This window comes from Enoplosus armatus, chromosome 17 (assembly GCF_043641665.1).
Source record: "Enoplosus armatus isolate fEnoArm2 chromosome 17, fEnoArm2.hap1, whole genome shotgun sequence".
Classification (NCBI taxonomy): domain Eukaryota; kingdom Metazoa; phylum Chordata; class Actinopteri; order Centrarchiformes; family Enoplosidae; genus Enoplosus; species Enoplosus armatus.
In genome coordinates, this window is record NC_092196.1 from 13,929,756 (window position 1) to 13,942,691 (window position 12,936).

The 12,936-nt window shown below is 44.5% G+C and overlaps 1 protein-coding gene across 1 annotated transcript in view; it reads right to left on the reverse strand.

The window, feature by feature from the left end:
- adgrl1a (adhesion G protein-coupled receptor L1a) overlaps positions 1-12,936 on the reverse strand; it is a 48,591-nt gene that overhangs the window by 14,357 nt on the left and 21,298 nt on the right. The window contains exons 5-9 of the mRNA XM_070923435.1: positions 5,952-6,159; positions 5,467-5,731; positions 4,001-4,328; positions 2,215-2,508; positions 736-839 (exon numbers count right to left, since the gene is read on the reverse strand). Of these exons, the coding sequence (XP_070779536.1) occupies positions 736-839; positions 2,215-2,508; positions 4,001-4,328; positions 5,467-5,731; positions 5,952-6,159 (1,199 nt within the window). The remainder of the gene's footprint in view (positions 1-735; positions 840-2,214; positions 2,509-4,000; positions 4,329-5,466; positions 5,732-5,951; positions 6,160-12,936) is intronic.

Consider the following 12,936-nt stretch of genomic DNA (forward strand, 5'->3'; position numbering starts at 1 on the left):
CTTGTAGAACACATTGTGAGGTTTTTATTCTCCTTAGTGCAGTTTCAATTGCAAATCACACCCTAAACAATCAGTTTGCAATTGCAATTGATTTTTGCCAAAAGGAGAAGGTGTAATGGACTCTTCCAACAATGTTACTTTTCAACGTGATGCTACTTTCCCTTCCAGGCACATGCACACACTTAAAAAACCTTTAAGAAAGGGTACGCATGGCAAAATAATCAGGGTTCTCTCCTGCAGAAATGTATCCACGTTAACCAGTTTACTCCTAATTCACATTTATGTGGGCTTTTCTGACATCTGATTACTGCCTAAATTGTGGATTAATCAGATTACTACAGTGTATACAATAACACAGTTGGGCAATTTAAATAGCAGTGAGGTAAGTTAAAATCATTGTACATCATCTAGAAACCATGATGTTTAGCTACTGCACAGGTATAATGCATTATATAGAAACGGAAGTGGCAGAGTACTTTGCAAGCTGTGAGGCCTTCAGTATGATTTTTAAAAATCATTTTACCTAGCTGTAATTTAAGTATAAAGAGAGTTAATTAAATATCAAGAGCAGATGCTTTGTAATGAAGGGCCAGTTGAAATTAGTCTGTATTTTAATCAGGCCAGCCTTGGAGATATGTTAATGTGTGTGTGGAGGTGTATAGGGAGGATGGTCGGGGCAGTGGGGCAGAGGAAGGGGACAGGCCCATGGCCAGGGTGTGTGGCTCCAGGTCTCACCTTCTGGGCCACCTGGTTGACCCACGGGGAGGTGCAGTTGCTCAGGTCAGGACCCCGCGGGTTCCACGTGACCTGCTCCGCCAAGCACTGGAACGAAGCAATGCCTGGAGAGGAGCAGAGGGAGAAGAAACAGAGGAGGGGGAAGTAATGGAGAGATAATAAGCGTTAGGTGTCTGCAATTAAAGGGGGAAGTGTGGAGGAGAGGGATGAGCACAAAAAAAGGTATGATTTCAAACTCAAGAAAAATGGAATGAAATAAATTTTAAAAATGTAATACTCAAAGTGTTTGAAGATGAGAGGGAAGAAGGAGGGAGGAGGTAGAGTAAAAAGTCTTAGAGAAAATGGGTCAGAAGTAGAAACGGTTAAATAATGGAGTGTGGGACAGTTAGAAAGTGAGGGAAGAGAGAGGAAGAAGATGGCTGGGCAGGAACAGGCTTTCATGCTCTAAAAGGAACGGTCTAAAAAGGAACATGTGCCGACACACCACATAACATTTACACACACCAAAGACATCAGGTATGATCCCTCACTGTCAAATAAAAACACAGGGAAGCACCTTCCACTAACCCTCATTTCCAGCTAGGTTTTCTCTTTAGTTACAAGGGTTCAGAGAAAGGACACCACGCAGGGATAAAACCAGAGGGTCTATCTGCTGCTGCTAACACACATAACCAACGTCAAGTCACAAAGACAAGGCAGAGAAAAGAGGAGAAGAGGGACCATAGAGAGACAGAGCGAGAGATAGAAGCACAACAGAAGAGCAGAGATGACAGAGACAATGCAACAATGCTTCACAGTTGTTGAAGGATCAGAGCAGATGTGGCGTTGCATTTCATACCCCCTTTTTTCTCTCTCCCACTGATTTTTTTCTCCCCTCTCCCACTTTTCTCTATACTCTCCTCCATCGACCACAGATTGGGTTTGAGAGCTCTGCCAAGACACGGCAATTAAGCCAGCTGCTAATTTAATGTTACTGCTGTTTTAGCAGAGAGAACATACAGAAACAGCGAAAGTGAGCCTTGGAGAGCAAGATGGAGGGAGACATCTTTTTTCTGTGACTAAAGAGAGCTTTTTGATGGTTGCATGTTTAGAGGTATAGAAGCTAGCATGAAGGGAGGTGAAGCCTGTGTTGTCTAGCCTTTCATTTTATTATTCGCCACTTTCAATCAGCTCTGTTTCTGTGGGAGATGAGCCTTTCGTTTGTGGAGGACGGGCTTTCATCTGTGAGTCCTCGGGGACTGTGCCTGCTGGTGGGACCGGCGAAGGGACAGAAGAAGACAACAGCGGAAAATAACAAGTGTGAAAGCACAAACATGCTGATCACTTGGGCACATGCACAGACATATATTGCACGCACGAGCACCGACATGCATGGAGGACAAACTGTGTGAGCACAACATGTAACACCCATGTTGTTTGTTTCATGGAGTGGAAAAAATGCACACAAGTTTAAAAATACACACATGCAGATGTCCTCACCTAGAGATCCTTTGGGACATGGGCGGTCTACTGTTTCTCCTCTCTGCGTGGTGGGCCACTGCACACCGCGGACCAGCTTGGCCTCACAGACATGGGGCTCCGGGCCTTGAGGAGGACGGGGTGGACGGCGGGTGACAGGCACAGTGGCTGTGATCGGTCGAAGATCAGGGTGCTTGTTGATGGAGCCGATTGGGCGAGAGGTGGGGACCACGGGGCGGGCGGTAGAGGGACTGGCACTGGAGGTGAAGGGCCTGGCTGGAAGAGTGGTGGTCACTTGGGTGGTGGTCAGAGGGCCTGAGGTAACCCAAGTAATACAGAGAGAAGAGAAGACAGAGTTGGAGGCTATGAATGACACCCAGAGTGAGTGAGAGACATCTAGAGAGTTATAAAAGGATGTAAGGAATTTGTTAGTGAGCAGCAAAACCTGACAGCAAAAGCCAAAAAAAAAGATCAAGAGAGTGAAGGACACATGCATATGAATGTACTATGTCTCTCAGAAGTTGAGTTCAAAAGTTATCCCGACAATAATTGGGGTGACAAACACTTTTTTGAGCCTCTCAAAGCCTGCTCTCCAGAGAGACGAGGAGAAGCAGGGGAGGAGATGGAGAGAAGGCATCATCACAAGTCAGGGAGAAGTAAATAATTGATCAAATGTATCAGAGAAGTCACCATCACTAACAACCAAACCTAATGCGAAGATAAAAGCAACACATCACAACTACAAAATCCTAGCTGATCAAACGCTGAGCCGCCGCCCGTGTGTCTCTGCCTCTCTACTCTCTCTGGGCCTAATCCGAGCTTCATACAGGCCTTTATGCGGCTCAGATATACAATACATCCAAACCTCCCTCTCATATTGATGGACTGCCAAAATGCAGTGTGGTCTTCTCATTTCATCCTCCCCCTTATCATTTCAGAATGACTTTTTCATTATCCATGACACAGGGAAGTTGATATGAAGTGCTACAGCAGTCATACCTGAGAGGCTGCTCTTTACTGTAACTATGGCTGGGGATGGAAATACAATGATTTGATATCTGAGGAACCCAAATGTCAGATAAGAAACAGTCACAAACACATTCTGCACGGGCTGTTTGAAGTGTTCCCTGATCAAGCAAAAAAGCATCTTTTTTTCACTAAATCAAACAAACACTCTAAAAGGTTCTTCTTCGTAACTTCATGTTCTGCGAATATCAAATAATCATGAGCGAAATGCAGTCATGGCAAGAACATGTCTTATAAATCTGTAAATTTCTAATCAAAGTAATTTCCTCTGGAAGAAAACAGTGTGAGGTCTATAAAGTACACTCATAATATTTCTACTCAGAATATTTGCTGTAGAGTCAAGAGCAGAGAGTTTTACTTTCTTTGAAGAGTCAAGAGTTAATACTCTTAATATCAACAATCAGAAGGGTTTTACAACTTAATCGGACATTACTTTTTTTTACTTAGTATCATACTGTCCAATAGTAATTCTCAATTTCAAATATTCTATGAATAAATCAATGCTACCATAATACCTTATTACCAACTTGTGTGATGTTAACCCTTATAGGCCGTTCCAGCTTGAGCTCAGCAAATACTAAAAAGCCTCCATCTCAAGTATAATGGGAGGAAACATATGCATACTTTTTTGTAATAACCTTTTAGTTTCCACCAATTTACAAACTCAAAATGTATCATACTTATAGATTAGAAGCAAATGTTCCTCTGAAAGAGATGTGCATGCCACAAGCTTCTTTAGTACTCCACACACACATTGTGTATCTGTGGGATCACTCCTTACCCGTGGTGGGGTCTGGTGGTCCAAACTCCAGCGGGTAACGTAGCACATTATAGTTGTTCCAGACATAAAGCTGGTTGTCTCGAGGGTTGTAGTCCACAGAGGAAATATACTGGTAGGGGTTGGGGAAAGGGATGTTGACAGGCTCCTCGCGGGCGTGGTTGGTATTGTAGGCGTACATCACTAGATCGCCGCCTGCTTCGCTGTCATCGTCCTGGTAGACAGACCGCACAGCGTAAAGCACACCACACGCCATGAAGGCGTTGGATGCCATCCTCTTGTCGAAGCTGGTCTCCCAGGTACCTTCAAAGCGCAGGGTGTAAGGGTTCACCTATGGGCAAAGAAGAAATGCTGAACTGAGCCAAGGCTTAATGTATAAATGATCGTATAGGGTATGAATGTCTGGTTAACAAAGCTACATGTTGTAATAGATTATCTACAAAATCCATTAAAGAAGAAATTATTTGATATAACATTTCCCTTAATACTCATTTTACACGGCAGCACAAATGGTTCTTCTGAACAATAATGTAAAGAATTATAAGTGCTTGTAAAAACATTTAAAAAGTAATTAAACCCTCAGCTTTGGAGAAGGGATATTTATTTTCCTTAATGTAAAGCTGCTTCTGCTCAATATACCTTCAAACTGCATGCTGAGGCATAATCCATGTGTTTGTAGCACTCTGGGTAGAAAAAATAATAAAAACTAAAAGTGATCACTTTCTTGTTTATTACTTTATTGCTTCTACACTCTCATAGCTCATGCGGGGTTTGATATTTTAGATGGATAGTTTAACTTATACAGTTTGAAAAACAATTTCCTGGTAAGGTCAAAGATAGTGATAATAAATGGGACCCGTCTATCTGAACAACACATTAATTCAAACTCTGTTTGTGTGGAAACTTGCTGCCTGATTGCAGTTTTGTTTGTTAAGAAACAAAGAACCAACTGGTATTTAAATAAGAACGCTCCAAAGTTCACAGCGATGGATCATGTTTTGAGTTTGTCAAGTGGGCAGGACAAAGAAATGTGACTTTGGGTTACAGATGACAAACAGTATGATATGTTTAAAACAGTATGTACAGTATGTGGTTCTAAACTATATAAATGTATAGGCAACCTAACAATGCCTCATTTTTATGATTGTAAGTAATTCAATCATACAATGTTTGAAGACAGAGAGAAACTGATTGTGTTGCACCTACAAAACAAATCAAATATTTACCTTACAAGTGAAGATTAGTTTTTGGATATGATGGGATTTGAAAACCTTTTAAGCTGATTTTTATGTGACCCTTTTTCTTGGCCTGTTTCTCATTTGTCAGTGCACTTGTGTAATCTCAATAGTAAATCATTCATGTGTGACATATGACCTATTGCCTGACTAGTCTGATGAGATTTTGATATAATCCACTCCTGCATTTATAATCCGCGTCTCATCCCCTTCTGTGCTGCGCTGCTCTCCCACCTGGCTGACCACCAGTCGCCCGTTGTTGGCCTCAGTGGCGTAGATCACCCAGAGGCCATTCTCATCCACAGCCAAGTCAATGTCCGATTTCCCTCCCCAGCGGTAGGGTGAGGTGTCATGGTAGTTGGCGTTTGTGATAATGGCCTCGCCGCTCTTGATGCGCGTCCGTAGGTCATACTTGACTATGTTTCGTGTTCGTTCTTTGTTGTAGAATACTGCACCATCGTACACAACAAACCCCGTGCCGTCAACTCGGTTGGGCAACCTGTTGCGAGAGAATCACATGAGTGGTGCAGAAATCCAGGAGAACAAGTCAATTCATCTGCTCTGCATGACACAATCCTACAAGATGGCCTCACTGTGAGCAAGCTGACACCACAGTGGGACCATTCTGCTATCACCATCCATATCCACATCAAAAGCCAATAAATCAATACAGCAGCAGATGCTATTTGATCATTCAGGACAGTGGGAGGCGCCCTCACTTGTAGGTGGTGGTGGCTCGGTTCTGTTTGAAGTCTTCCCAGGAGGCGTACTCATAGAGCATGTCGGTGCGATAGGGGGTCCAGGGCATGACGTACAGACGGTCTCCAGACTGCAGCGGGTCCTTACACCACGCCCCTGCTTGGTGCTCCGCCTCCTGCAGAGAGCTGGCCGCCTGTACCCGCAGCAGAGTGCCCGGACACACAAAGACTGGCGCAGAGACGGTGTGTTGGTGCAGAGAGGAGGAGAAGAAGGCAAAAAGGAATGAAAACAAAGCATTGTAAGAATGAGAGATATTATGGAGATGGCAGAGGAGGGAGAGGGGAAATGGGAAAAGGCCAAAGACCATGGGATATAGAACAGGAGAGAGACATGGAGGGGACGGAAGAGAGATGTGAGCAGATAAAAGTAAGTTGAGATTTTAAAAGGAGACAAAGAGTTGGAGAAGAATGGGAGAGCGGGGGAGAGGGGGAGTGAGGTGAGGTACAATATCAGATTTAAAATGAAGGAACATATAAAAGCTCATTTGTAGAACATCAGCATTGTGGTCGGAAAGCGTCTGGATATGATAAATGGGAGATTTCTGGCTGCCACGGCGACTTAGATGTAGTCTCTAATCTAATTTATCGTGGCCTACTTTTTATGTGATTGTGCATTTTCTATTTCAAAGACCTCTGCTTCTCTACTCTGCTACTGGGTGGTAAAATGGTAATTGTAGTGCTTGTTTTATTAGGACTCAAATTTGGCTCTCAGTCAAGAGTAATGCCTCAAAGAAAAAAGCATCCTGGGGTAAAGATGTGAGGTTGGCCAGGCCTCCCCTTCCTCTGCAACTGCAACTCAGCTTCACACACCCACAAACAACAGTCCCTAATCCAAACATAGACATAGATACATGCACAAAAATACATGGGATCCCTTACACACAATCCATATAGCAAGCACACACACAGACACACACATACACACAGAGGATGCCTACTTTAGGCAGGTGGAGGTCATCCACTGGGGATTGGTGTAAATTGGCTGTCTGACACACTGTGTCCCTGCCTGACAGAAAGAGTGCCCTGGGACCACCAGGCGTGTCAGGTGATCTATGAGGAAAGCGGCTGGCATCATCGCCACTCTGACATCACAGGGGTACCAGCGACAGAGAGAGAGAGAGAGAGAGAGAGAGAGAGTTGGAGGCCCTACAAGATAAAACAGCTGAGGAGTCCCCATGTTTCCTCTGCCAGCGTATTTATGTGGCTCTCTGGCTTGGGGTTGCGACAGACACCTGCTGGTCACCTCATGATTGAACGCATCTCTGAACTAATTGGACACTGCAGGGGCATTTGGACACAGATGACATACAGCACACTCGGATGCACAGACAGACACACACACACACACGAATAACCATCCCAATACAAACGAGAGTCGTACATGACATGCATGCACACACCAACACGCATTCACACTCTGTCACACAGTGACTGTTAGAGTGATGGATCAGTCTAGGCTCCAACTGTCTTGAATATTGCATGGAGTCTGGAGCAGGAGGAGAATCATAACAGAGAGATGGAGGAGTTACTTCAGGCTTTTGGAAATCCAGCTTTCCCTTTTCGCTGTGTGTCATGCTGTTTTTGATAGTGGCTGGTGATCTTTGGTGCTGGGCCACTTAGGAATTAGCCTGTTCTGTTTGAGGGGGTCCAACAGGGATTGAGACTACCAGCCAAACAGGAATCTAATCAAGCTCAGGCATAAACAAACACTATGAATACAGACTCTTCACAGGGAGGAGGCTTGTCATGCTCCATTGTCGAACCAAAATGCTCCCACGAAAGCCTGAGGTGTTTGCTTTGCAAATATGAACGGGGGTGACTGAAATATGCAAAACAATGTTCAGAGAAATGGTTAAATCTGGCACTTTCAGACAGCTGAACAATGAATTTCTTGACTAACATCTATGCCAACTCTCCCTCACACCACAATCAAATGACATCTTTATCAATCCAGACACAGCATGAGTGCACTGGAAATAAACGGAAATTGTGCTCCAAAATATTTCAAATAAAGGTCGTAAAGGGTGAGGTGTTATCGGAGCAGAAAGCTAGAGAGTGGAAAAAAACAACCACTAAAAGTAGGACACTGCCTCAAAAGTACAATGCTACTGTAAATAGAGAAATAAACAGCATGCAGAAAGCAATGCAACGGCTCTGCATGTAGGTGACCTACAAACAAAGCCAGCCCTGCCTCAAGGTAGAATAAAGGACAAAGAAACACAAACATGCAAGCCTCCTCTCTGCAGTCACAAAAAGGATGACCAACCAGAAAAGTAAGTATCAATGTGCACGCTAGCATTCAACTCATCTGCCACCATACAGTGAAACTGATCCGCATTACAGTAATACAGAAAAGGGCAGAGTAAATCTGTTATGCCTCTATGGAACAATTTGCTTTATGGTCACTTATCATATTAAAACACATCAATCTTACATAAAGAAATAACAGTTGTAACAATTGTACAGCAACAGGAGGATTTAATGAAAGCAAATCAGAACTAGTTTGGGTTCCATTGGATGATGGATGCCACTGGACTGAAGGCTGAACCTATGGCTGATGGGAGTGGCTGGAATGTATCATAAAGAGGGTCTTAGAAGGAAAATGTAGTCCAAAGTTTGATATTACTGGATTTATGCTGTTGGTTTCAGTGTGTGAATATATAAACATGGTGCTCCATGATTCACTGTTGCTGGTGTTGTCTTTATCAACTTGTACAGGTGTGACCCACCAAGCTAGTTACCATTGCTCAATAGAAGAAAGCATAACCTAACCATTCTAAATGTACTAGTTTTTGTATTTTCTGATATATACTGTATAATATTAACATTACATTAGTTCTGGATACCAGCTTTAACCGTGTGTCACAAATTTAAGATCCTGTTAGATACACAGTATGACATTCCTATCTATCATGTCCAGATTAAATCTCTTAATGGCACAATAAGTTTAGGATTGGATCCAGAGCTTTGGAGGAAGAGGGATGCTGTACTGAGTCGTGACTGGCTATATATAATATAATATACAGGTAAGAGACAGAGAAGAATGCACTATAGCTATCAGGGCACCAAAATAGTTGTTGTCTGCAATACAATTTACTCTCACTACATTGTGCCCGCCCCCCAAGTTCTGGTTCTGTTCATTACTGCACCTAACCTTCGAGCCCTGTACTAAATTGGTGGCAGCCTGTACTCTATTGGGCTCATCATCACAATAACACTCCAGCGCATCATAGCCTAACAGTCTGTCATCCTCTGACAAATCTGATGAACTGGTCATTGGGTGGGCCTGGTGTCAAAGGGGCTCATCAAAGGCCTCCATGAGGACTCGGACTCTCACTCACACACACACACACACACACACACATACACACACACACACACACACACACACACACACACACACACCAAACAGAAACATGCTTCACACTCTGAAAACACTGCCTAGGGGGCTTCATTAACTCTGACCTGCACTCCCCATCCTTCGCAGCTGCCTTCCTGTTTACCAGCTCACTCTGCCTCTCCTTTGCTCTGCCTCCCCCTCTCTCTCCTGAAGGGCGATTGTAGCAGTCAAACCCTAGCAGTAGAGTCTATGGTACAAAAGGCTATTATGACCACAGTATGAATGAGGTATTAGGCATTAAGCATTAGGCGTAAATCTTGAGATTAGGCATTATCCTGGCTAGAGCAGGTTAGCTAGAGTAAGAGCAATCTGGGATTATGTGAGATAGTTAGATTAATAGATTAATTCCTGTTTTGGTGCGGATGGAAATCTTGCAGTCATGATCATCCCAGTGAAGTCACCAGGCAGCGCAGACACCACACTTCTTTACCCTACAAACTAGCCAGATGGCTAATGAAACTTACCTTATCAGGGATTAAAACCCAGGCTGCAGCTATCATACTCTAGCATGCCAATTACTGCCACACACACAGGGAAATACTGCTGTAATAATTGACTATTTATCTCTATAATCCCTTTCCCAGGCACAGGTCAGCTGTTACTTGTCAATATGAAGCTGCTGTATAAAATGATAAAAGCACCAGAACTTTCCTGAAAATGACAGTAAATATCTCCCATTACTGTCTCGCAGCAATTTGTGATCGACTGGTAACGCAATTAAAAGTGAGCGCTGACAGCTTTAGGCTAAATTTAGACTTTTCATTTTGGTTGTCTTCTGCAATCCATGGTGTTTTCATGTTTGATGTGACAGTGTCATGGTGATGGTTAATGTACGACTTTGATGATCTAAACACCCCCTGCCAATGGTTGGCAGCTGTTTCTAAAGTGGTGTCCTTGTGGCGTTTGTGTTTTTGTACTTTTTGCTTTTAGCTACAGGGATCTGAGGGCTCTGCTGGCCCAAGCCTTTGCCCAGTCCGCAGTCATGGCCTGCTCACAGGACTGACTGCTGAGAGCATGCTGCTCTAATTGAATCCCACACCTGTTACTGGCAGGTGCAGCACGTAGGCAGCAGGGGGCAGAATGGAGCATGGCATGGTACCCTGCATCCATGCTGGACAGTTAATGGGCTTAAAGGGTTAGTGTCTGTGCATGAGTGTGCAGTGAGTCTCCTGATGGTGTGTTGACGTCCATTCATCAGCCCATTAGTGTGTGTAGCTGTGTCTTACTGTGTATTTTTATATTTGTTTGTGTGTGTTGGCATGCATGTGTGGAGTTCAGAGAGACAGAGAGGCAGAGAGAGAGAGAGAGAGAAAGCGTGAAGAAGGATGTGAGCGTGTTCTGTGTGTGCAAACAAGAAGAGAGAGAGGAGTGGAGTAAGAGAGAGTAAATAGGTTATTTCCTGTGAAATGAGAATTAGGAGTGAGTTAATCTGCTGAGGAGTGACATTTAGTGACAGAGAGAAGAAGAGAGGGATAAAGGAGGAGGAGGGAGGGGCTCCCATTGTGTTTCCGCTTCCTTTTAGACTACAAGGGAGTCAAGTCATGGGAGTAAAAACACAATACAGTACAAACATCCGTGCACAGACATAAACACACAGACATACACCCTTAGAACACACACAAACTCTCAGACAATGCAACGCAAGTACACACTGCCCAGACAGTGGAAGAGGCAGGTGTCAAACCGGCACCTTTATCAACCCAAACATTCACCCCAGAGAATACCCTTCACTGAGACCAAAAGCTGGCAACGGCTCGAGATAGTGTCCATTGAAAGCAAAGTCTTATCTGCCTCGGAGTGAAGTTGACACTGAGTGACAGGAAAGTTGGTTGGGACATGGCTGCAGAGGCTACAGGCTGCAGATACAGTAGACGACTGACTGACTGAGGGTTGAGCAGTGGGGTAGCAGTGAGCCTGCATGACTGTAACATTAGCTTAGCCTAGCCTGCCATGCATTTTCTTCCCTTCTGCTCTGAATCAGGCCTCCCAGAGGTGCTGTCTCTCCATAAAAGGTCCTGAAACCAGAATCTGTGATTTATATTCACAACCACCTGCCTCGCTCACTCCCCTCTCTGTTCTTTGGCTCTAACAATTCATGACTTCTGCATGTACAGTCAATCCTCACACTCTTCCCTATCTCCCTGTGTCACTGAATAGGGCGTCTGCGCTGCCTCAGTCACATGACTGTGGTTGTGTGTGGTGGGTCATTCCTAATGAGGCGATGCTGCCTGACTCATCGTCTCTATAGCGACCGCTCTTCCTCTTTTTCTCCATTTGCAGCCATTCTTTGTGTTTTCCTGACACACGATGGAGTAGTTTCTTACTCATTCCCTCTCACTTTTCCAAAATCACAGGTAGAGAGCTGTTTGTGTGAGCGATGGTTCTGTCCTTGTATGCTCCCCCACCCCGCCCTCCATGGAAATACCAGAATTGTTCACAGCAGTCTAACACTGCTTCCTTTTGTTGCCTCTTTTCCTTTAGAAGCAAACAGACTGGAGGTGAGAAAAATATGGTGGACACTTGTTTGGTCCTGTCAGCAGTGATAAAGGAAATACTGTAATGATGTGGGTAGTGTACTCTGCTAGACTGTCAGTGAAAAGGGTGAGAAAAGGGACAGAGGGAGTGATGGGAAGAAGGAGAGGCGGCTAACGCCGACATAGTCTTAACATAACCTAACAGTAGGTAGGTTGACAAAGTATTGAACATTCATTGAACAGGATCTCCTGCCATGTGACATCATCACCGCGCTGTACACGTCATCCCAATCCAAATCTGTCAATCAGCTGATCAATCAGTGAGGATTAATTTGACAGACACAGGCAAGACACAAGTCTGGAATGTTAATTCAGCCATAAACAGAGAAAGGAAGTGTGTTTAGCAGCAGTGGAGGGATGGATTAAGGTGGGTAAGGGCAGGAGTGCAGACAGAAGAAAGGGGTATTCATCTTAGTGTTAGTGGGAGGAAGAGTAGTAAATAAAAATAACCAGTTGGGTGAGGTGGAAGCAGGAGGAGGAGGAGGAGGATGGTTTTGTAGCTTGCTATTCCACCGCAAGCAGAGAGAGTGAGCCAAAATGGCTGCTTGCGGTGGGAGAAAAATGTGAGACAATGATCCATGGTAATGAAAAGCCATGGACACGACAACAGACAAAGGGGTCCATAAACCAGTTAATGGCAACCTCTATAGGAGTTAATTCCTCCAACATATGGATCCAGTCATGGGGCCAGACAGGAAAATGGCTAAGGCTGAGGTGGATGTGAGTAGGGGGGTTCAGAGAGAGTTGAGGAGGGTGGGGACCTGAGAGAGGGAGTAAAGGCTTATTGGGAAGCTGGCACTAATGGCCATGACTCACCATGACCTTGGATATGGGTCAGGTCTATCTCTCCTTAAGAAGCTAGTGATTGAGGTGCCTGGCCATGCTGATTGGGGCTCTTTAGGAGTGCTTGTGCTAAGGCCCTGCTGTATCAGAGGGGCCATTATAAGAAGCTGGGGCACTCCCTACAGGAGATACACCTCCCACCCCCATCCCCTCCCCTCTCCTCCCCCTC